Source organism: Papaver somniferum, chromosome 1 (genome assembly GCF_003573695.1).
Source record: "Papaver somniferum cultivar HN1 chromosome 1, ASM357369v1, whole genome shotgun sequence".
Taxonomy (NCBI): domain Eukaryota; kingdom Viridiplantae; phylum Streptophyta; class Magnoliopsida; order Ranunculales; family Papaveraceae; genus Papaver; species Papaver somniferum.
Genome location: NC_039358.1, coordinates 99,453,832 through 99,462,648, shown reverse-complemented (window position 1 = coordinate 99,462,648; position 8,817 = coordinate 99,453,832). Strand labels below are relative to the sequence as shown.

The 8,817-nt window shown below is 36.8% G+C and overlaps 1 protein-coding gene across 4 annotated transcripts; it reads right to left on the bottom strand.

The window, feature by feature from the left end:
• Positions 1-1,971: 1,971 nt before the first annotated feature.
• Positions 1,972-7,605, bottom strand: LOC113295138 (protein SUPPRESSOR OF FRI 4-like). 4 transcript variants are annotated; one of them, XR_003332787.1, is made up of 7 exons: positions 7,208-7,605; positions 5,725-5,825; positions 5,085-5,211; positions 4,066-4,497; positions 3,571-3,725; positions 3,348-3,401; positions 1,972-2,530 (listed from the first exon to the last, which is right to left on the bottom strand). XR_003332787.1 is itself a non-coding variant. In XM_026543493.1 (7 exons), exons 1-7 carry the CDS (start codon positions 7,396-7,398, stop codon positions 2,459-2,461), a joined length of 1,110 nt encoding a protein of 369 aa, XP_026399278.1. In that variant the 5' UTR covers positions 7,399-7,604; the 3' UTR covers positions 1,972-2,458. The 4 variants fall into 4 exon arrangements, 3 of the variants coding, with proteins under 3 accessions (XP_026399278.1, XP_026399273.1, XP_026399285.1); XM_026543493.1 differs by having other exon boundaries at positions 4,088-4,497; positions 7,208-7,604; XM_026543488.1 differs by having other exon boundaries at positions 1,972-3,401; positions 4,088-4,497.
• Between the last annotated feature and the right edge of the window lie 1,212 nt (positions 7,606-8,817).

Here is an 8,817-nt window from a genome sequence, read left to right as displayed (position 1 = left end):
TCCCGTAAAACCAGCGGGCTCATCCCGTTAACCTGTCTATACCAAAAAATTCAGGACCTAGGGAGAATCGATCCCAACACCTACAGGTTACAACCTAGCAGTACTATCACCATACTGTATATATGTACTATTATGTTAATCTAGTTACATAGTTACAATTAAATTGTGTAGGATCGACATATGCAAACAGAGAATCTTGACTTCACATCTTTTTATTCATCTCATCGCCGCCATCCACTTCTCTGTCTTCTTCATCTCTCAATTTCCATACGAGCAGAGTTTTTACCTCTTTTATTTGAACAAAAATATAGATTCATGTTGCATCTATAAAATTGATTAATACTTAAGATCTGATCTTTAAGATTTAATCGATTCATGTTGCATATATAAGGGTTTTTTACCTCTTATTTTTTTGTAAATTTAAAAATTAGATTGATTAATCTTTTTTAAGATTTGATCTTTTTGTTCTTTTTTTTATATGGGTATTTATGATATCGGAAAATTACGAATTAACTGATGAACTGATGAATCGCGGATTAATAATTTTCTTGATGTAATTAGATTTTTCTTCATTGTATAGATGTTAAATAATTATTAAGATCTGGTTCTTTTGAATGTAAATTAATTGTTAGTTGGTAGTGAAAATCATAACGTATGAGACATGATAATTCGCAGAGATACAGTTAATGAGGGAAATCAATGGTAAATTCTACCTAGATAATAGAATCATTGAAGTTGTTGTTGCTATTGAAGCAGAAATTGTAGCAGTGTGTAATGACTTGAATGTGTGATTGCAGTGAATGAATTAGATGAATGTTAGGTTGCATGGAAGGAGCTTTAGAGGGCCTGAATGTGGCCGGAAATAGACCATTGAACAGAGGAAACTCTGTCAAAATCGGTTTCTGACGATTTGACTCACCGATACAAGCTAACCCGCAAGCTTTACCCGCTACAAGCTCTGATTGAAAAAATAACGACCCGTGAAAAATCGCAAGCTTGGACCCGTGTTTAACAAGCCAGGCCCGGCCCACCCGTTTGGCTAGTCACAAAATATTATTAGTTAGCCTCGCAAGTGAATGAGAAGCCCCTAATTAAGATAACACTGCATTAGCGGAAGACTATTCTATTTCTAGGCTAGTTGCGCATAAGGCATTCCAGATAAGGTAATTGAAAAAGGACGTTTTTAGTAATTGGTGTTCGTTTTTAATCCGATGTTGCTTTAATTATTTAGTTAAAATGAAGTACCTAATTACTGTATTATTGTGTTCTGATTGCTATATGCATCTTTTGGTTCTCAATTACTTGCATGTAGATTCTTCACATCAAATTAGTCATCCAAAAAAAAGAAAAATTGTAGAAAACTCAGTGCATACCTGACATCTAGCTATGCATCCATCCGCTCTTCATTTCAGTGGTAGCTTTCCAGCCACCTGAGCTGCTTTTTGCTGACTCATTTGAACGGTGACCAAATCAAAAAACCAAAGGGGACCAAATCAAAAATCCTGAGTATGCATCAGGACTGGATGGGGCGAAGCTGAACCACACCAAATCAAAAATCCAAAGTGACGGGCGAGGGGAAACCGAGCTACTGCAAATCAAAAATCCTAAGCGACGGGGAGGAGCAAAGCCCAGCAACACCAAATCAAAAATGCACCACGGGGCAAGACGAAGCCACATCACATCAAATCAAACAAATGTGGAAAATATGGTTAAAAGAAAATAATGCCCGACGCGTAGCACGGGCATAAATCTGCAGGTGATTTAAAACTCAAATGCAAATACCCAATTTTCAAACTTAAGAGGTACAGGCTCGGGGATACCAACTATGTTAGTAAATCTTACTGGAGGTTGTCCATTTATATCTAATTGTTGCTATTAACGGTATAGGGTAAGCCACTATATGCACAACTATGTTAGTAAATATCAGAAAATTTAATAATACAAAGAAATTAAATAACTGAACGCATAATAAACCGGACAAAACAGCATTATAAATTATGCTCTCCCGCCTCTCTACAACAGAAGCAAGAACAGGAAAGGATTACAATTGTATAGCTTTTATGCTACGGACAGGATTGACACCTAACCTCACAAACATATAGTGAATCAGTGATCGCATCAAAAGACGAAAAAGAAAAAAAAAATTGAAACTTTTGATTGACCATTTAGTAGACCCAAAAGGTATTTCTATGAAACATTATCCCGATAAAAAGAACACAGATCCTAATAAAAAAAACATTTAATACAATAAAATGCTGGCTTACTCTATTCACGTCTACTGTATACTGAAGAATCTTCCTCTTTTTCTCTTCAAGAAAAACACAGTGCAAAAAGATCAAGTGTTCCATGCAAGTTTCAAGAGTCTTTATGAACTTCCCTTCCCTTGAAAGCAAAAGAGATCAAGTGACAGAGATGATAACATGGCTTCTGAGTTCTAACATTCCATTTGATGTTTCACTCAAAACGCCATTCGCCCAGCAAGCCTGCTTTCTGATATCCTTCTATCTATGGCTGCATCAATGGAGTTCATCTGAAATGTGAAAGAAGGAAAACACTAAAAATCAGGAAGAAAAATTGGACCTAATCATGCCCTACAGGAAGAAAAAAAGACAATCAGAAATTCTGTCTTAAGAGATACCAAATTTGTTCGCTAAATAGGTATGAAGCTGACCTGGGACAGAGAATGATTTGCACGGTGATAAAAGATAATAACAAGAATTGCTACCGGATGGGAAAAAGCCCGTTGGCCATAAATTCTCATTCCACACAAACCCCCCATACTTCATTGCAACAAAAACATAGCATAGGGGGAGAGAGAATGAGTACCAACATACATAACTTTTACATAAACAAAAATACATACATATCACGTTCGCGTTCAGCTGCCAGGTTGAAGAACCCTCGAGTCAATTGGAGCACACTCGTCAGAGTTATAAAGACTAACTACTTGAGAAGATAAATTAAATACCTACTTGAATCTTTGGCTGCCCACAAACCAGTTGAATGAATAGCTTGCAAATTGGAGAAAGTGGTGGTTAAAAAATAGAACAGCATGTCCCATCCCCCAACATGGTTGGAACAAGAACGAGAACATGAGATTCGATTTAAAAAGGCCTCAAAAATATTATGTTCAATTAGTGGGTTCACAGAATCCTCGCACCTAATTTTGTTTGTGTTTTTCTCTTCTCAATTAAGCAAAGCAAATTCAAGGGTGGTCTATATATAGGAGTACATCTATTATCTAACTAAAAGCAGCAAAATAATGTCCGCATACAAAAATTGGAATGAGCAATGCAACTCAGGGTCTGTTCAAATAAAACCAAAGTAGGGGGGCAGTTGCAACTTACCTGGCTAGTTTCGTCATGCACCTGATACTTCGCCAATGACATTCTTCTTTCTTCCTGTGAAACAATAACCATTAGAAGAAATAAAGAGTTGAAGATATGACGCAATGGAGAGAAGATCTAGTATGTGAAGCTCAACAAGTGAGCTTGCTCCTCCCGCTCATACATTAAACTATATGAAGATAAATATGTAACAGTACAATTCACAGAAATCAGTGTAACTAACCATGGACATCGCCTCATCATCCCAAACTAAATAGACCTCATTTGTGGCAGGCTGTGTAGCAGGAGCTTTATTAGAGATTACGGGAGGGGGGCCGATTGAAGGACCACTCGTATTGGGACCAGAAGCATAAGAATGCGAGTTTATCAAAGGGCCACCTACAAACAAAGATAAGGAAATATAAATCTTACCCAGAAAAGAGTAATAAAAGCTAACATGGTTAATACCAACAAGAAATCAAAAAGGAAAAGAACAGCGACAACTAGAATTATGTTTGTCAAAGACTCAAAGAAACTGTTAAGTTTTCGTTAATGTGCTTGCTAATACAAGATGTAGTGTTTTAAATTTCATAAGTCCGAATAGTAAGATCTCTTCAATAAAATTAGAACTAGATGATGGGGCGAAGAAACTAAGCACATGAAGCAAATAAAAAACAAATGACCACACACATGAACATTAAAATAAGTTATGTAATGGCTAATGGAGAAAGAAATATACATGGAGAAAGAAATATAGAAACCTTGGATGTTCGGATCGCGGTAGCTATTTGCATTCACACTGGAATAGATGTCCACTGAGTTTCTAAGTTCCAGTGAAGAGCTTAAAGGAGTTGTAGCAGAAATGGCAGGTGTAGAAAAAGGTGAGCTTTGAATTGACGCAGCAATATTGTTACCACTAACAGGGAATAGGGGTTGCGAGACAGGTTGAGAAGGTGCTGGTGAGGGAAGTCCAGGTGGAGTAATATGAAGTGGTGGTGGAATTGCGGGTTTCACGTTCTGGATAGGAAATAAAGGTTGCTGAACTTGTGTTAAACCCATAGGTGGCATATGAGGCATTGAAACTAGTGGTAGATGCTGCTGTGGAAACCAAGGTTGTGGACGAGGAGGAAGCGGCCAACCTGGAGGCGGCACTGCCATTGCGGAGTTGTAACTGCAGCAAACAAATCAGACTATTAATGAGATATGTTTCACAGCTATTTAAAATAAACAACAAAGATGGAAATGGGGTAAATGTGTTTCACTGTAAAGGAGGTTCTTGTTTGCTTTTGCACGAGCACAAAATGCTACATCAGCCAATCACGGACCACTAGTATGAAGTTCATGAACACTTGTAACAAAAGCCTTGAGAATAATAATTAAGTAATTGGGTTCTCCAGTTCTATGGGAATTTTGAGTACATATTATTACAGACATCAAAGAGTTTCTAATTAGCTCCTAATTAAGTGAAAAAGATCCTAGAAGACAACCATTTCTAAGCAAACATATTAACATTATCGTGACCTTATCCAGTGTAGATGATGTGAAGGAATGTAGTAACTATTGGAAAAAGTTTTTTCTAGCCATTTCCCCAATAACCAAGCTAACAGAGGATTAAAAGACGATCATGATTTAGACTACCCATTTGTGCAGTCAAAAGGATCCCAAAGAATAATTCTTCACGACCAGCAAAAGCAACACATATCAGAAGAGAGAAGAGAGACATGATATAACATGCAAAAGGGTGTTAAGGATGTATACATAGGCTGCATTGCACCAAAATGCGACTGTGGAGGAAACCCAATACCAGCTGGACCTGGCACCATACCACCACCATAATTGGAATGTGGAGTTTCCACTTTAGCTAACTTTGATGGGACATCTTCATCTGACAAGGAAAAGAAAAAAAGGATGTGACAAACCGATATTAGCTTCATATCACCCGAAACAAAACAATAAACAAGTTTGACAACTTTAATAATTAATACGCCACAATTATGAAATAGTGGCGTACAGTTACATCTCATCTCATTCATGCTTCAAAAAAAAAAGTTACATCTCATTGAATTATTTTCACGGTTGAACATCAATATCAAGTCCCAACTTCTTAAATAACAGCATCTGGTCATAGTAACATCACATTGTATAGAACTGTTTTCAAATCCACTGAAGCAACAAGCGCAAATTCACAGACATGACGACTAATGGAAGTGGACACATGAAGACTAATGGAAGTGAACGGAATGCCAAAAGCAACATGTCACCTAAATTACAAAAAAATGGTCTTGAGATCCACAAATACGTTGTGTGCACGCTAGAACTTAGAGAATAAATTTTGAATTCATTGTTAATAAAACAAAGTGAAGCAAAAGTCTAGCTACATCGAACAAATTCACTTTACCTTGTTCTCCATAATGAGCTGCCAGAATTTCTGGAGGAATTCCTTGCATTCCAAATATCTCAATTTCAGTTGATTCCCGATCAGGTTTAGCATTAGGTACCCTGTAACAGTAATCAAACAGTCAAACAATAGTTGAATGACAAATATTGTTCCTTGTAGAATTAGAAAAAATTAAAACAAGGTTGCAGAAGAAATAAGTTTCCTATTACCATAGAGAAGAAAATAACAAAAGACATACTTCAAGTTCAAAAGTGTTGCAAGCGCATAAAAATTTCATAGCCAATAATTTCTAAGCCTATTAATCATACTGAAAAGGATATTGTCCTGAAAAGTATCATCAATTCAATGTGAACTTTAATCAGCCACCAATGTGACCAAATATATTTTATTTCTTTGTGCCTGGTCCGACAAAATCTACCATAAGCCTCAAAACTAATAAACGTGCAAACAGGCATGAACTTTTTGCACGAACATTTTCTCATGTGTGTGTCTCAACTTCCTTGAAACACAGTTTCGATATTCCCCCAGTGCATAGTAAAGCTTACTAGTGTGTGTTAACTTCGCCATGCAAGTAACCTATGATCATAGTAACAGGTTGCCTCTAGTGGTGGCATTGGTATGTAATTGAAGAAATTGATCACGCAACTATTCTCCTATAACAATGTCTCAAAACAAACTTGCAATTTATATTACTCGAGAACTGAACCAGATTTTAAACTAAAACAACAGTCTTGGATATTGACGTCTCAAGAGATAATAACCCGATAAATTAAGAGGAGAGGGGCTTCCACATGCAGAAGAAGAGATAATTTTTCCAATCTAAGATCATCTGTTATTCACTTTTTCTCCCCTTCTGATTTAAAATATTATTAGTCTTGCTTTATAGACCAGACTGTTTAACAGAGGTGATTTTACGAGATCAATTATGTATAACACAGTCATCTATCCAATTGCAAACTATGTTATAACTAGTCCTTCATTAGTATATCATGCCAGGGCCTAATATGTTAGGCGAATATGTAAGAACTGATATACAGAAAAGTGGATTCAGTACACATGTGCTACGTTAAAATGTTTCGTATTCAACATTCTTTGTTTCGATCTAAGAAAATTTAACAATGCCAAACCAGTAACACGTATAACTGATACCTGCTTATAATTTAAGCCTAGGAATTCTTCTAGGTGTCAACCAAGTTAGTAGGTGGCCTGCTAACTCCGCCTCACCTCAGACCCAAAACTACAGACTCTAAGAGCCTCAAACACCAATTCTATGGAACAATACAAGAGCTCGATAATTTGTAATTCACAAATTCCAAAGACTTTAAACCTAAAGATTTTTCTTTTATGCATGAGTAATATAGAGGATAATCCATAATATGACGGACATGAATTCAAACAAATATAGCTTAAAATTACACAACGTATACAATGTAGGGGCAAGAAAAAAATAATGAGAGTGAAATTTGGGTTTAAAGATCGTTACTTGGTAACAGATTCCTTATGAACTTGAAGAACATGAATAGACATTCCACCAGCTGTTGAAAGCTTTTTATGACAAACATGGCATTTAAAATGTCTAGCCTTTTGATGTTGTACTAATATCTTTTCATCGTCAAATTCTCTTTCACAGTAATAACACCATACTTTTGAAGCTCTCTTCTTCTTTTTCCCCATCTTTATAACACAAAATTAAATTTAGGGTTTTTTTCTTCTTTTCTTTTCTCAATCGAGATTAAATTAGGGGATTTCTTCTTCTTGTTGTGGTTTGGGAATGTAAACAAAAAGGGTTAAGGTTAGATTCTGTCTCCTCGTTTGATTTGATGTTTAGGGTTTCCTCTCTAGGTTTTTTTTATTATCTCAATCTCTCCACATCTCCTTACCGTCCCGATATATATACGGGACGAAATCAACAGTACGCCCTTTCCCCTGTAAGACACTTTCGTGGTGCACGTGCAAAACACGTGTTATAATGTAGAGAGAAATTGCCAAAACTCGCATGCTCTGAACTCTTGAAGGGAGCAATATTTTTCGTGGCTTGATTGGGGTATACCCAGATTAATTGGGATATACCTAATGAGACAAAATCCAAGACATTTTAAAGTAAAAGAAGCCCTCCTTAACCTTGTATTTTCTAAATGGCTAATTATTCTTGTTTAATTAACACTAAAAAATCTGATTAAGTTAATTAATTGAGTTTAGATTAAAATTTTGAAATTATGAGATTAAACCTTTTCTCTGTCTTATGAGTTCGATTTCGATCAAAAAATTTGGTTTTGAAAAATTGAAAGGTCGGCAAGGTCGACGTTTGAATAAGGTGTCGACTAAGTTTCGCCGGTATGGTCTACGTTTGAATAAGGTGCCGACTAAGTGTAGCCGGCAAGGTCCGCGGATGAAGAAGACGTGGACCATTTGTAGGCCGGAAGGGTCTTTGAATGAAGAATATGTCGACTATCTTGGGCCAGCAATCTTACGATCGGCATGTAAATATTTCCTACAATGTCGGCTATCTTATAGTCGGCATGCAAATAATTTCTAACATTGTCGGCTGACTTATAGTCGGCATGCAAATAATTTTTTAACATTGTCGGTTGACTTATAGTCGGCATGCAAATAATTTTGAACATTGCCTGCTGTTGAAAAGTCCGCAATGTAACCTTGCCGACCTTTAGTTATACCCAACAGAAAACAGAATACGGGAAGATGTAATCCACTTTATTCATGCAATTTTGGTTACTACATTGATTGAAACATAAAATATAACTCCTTGTCGACGGAAAAACGAATGCACTTAGCATGTGCATCAAGCCTTTGAACCCGTAGGCGACCCTAGTGGACGAGTTATAGTCTCGTGAGGGTTTACATAGAGATCTACCCAAAAAACCTACACTAAAACCACCAATCTTCGTTGGAGGAATCTCAGTCATCTCCGGCCTGCATGAAGTCCGGGGCATACTCCGGGATTTTGGAGACCATGAATTCATAGCTTGCATCGAATGCGAATGCTTCCCCATTTTCCTCCAAGTAGCGCGCTTTGACGACTTCATGCTACAAAAGAAAAACACAAACTTACTTTGTTAGTGGTGTTTAGTAGGA

Bases quoted from the DNA above. Each gene is read 5' to 3' on its own strand.
- LOC113295138 (XM_026543488.1), bottom strand. From the start codon at position 7,398: ATGGGGAAAAAGAAGAAGAGAGCTTCAAAAGTATGGTGTTATTACTGT. The intron at 5,826-7,207 runs GTAACGATCTTT...TTACTGTTACAG, and splicing joins CATAAGGAATCTGTTACCAA to GGTACCTAATGCTAAACCTG. The intron at 3,402-3,570 runs GTTAGTTACACT...ATTGTTTCACAG, and splicing joins ATGATGAGGCGATGTCCATG to GAAGAAAGAAGAATGTCATT.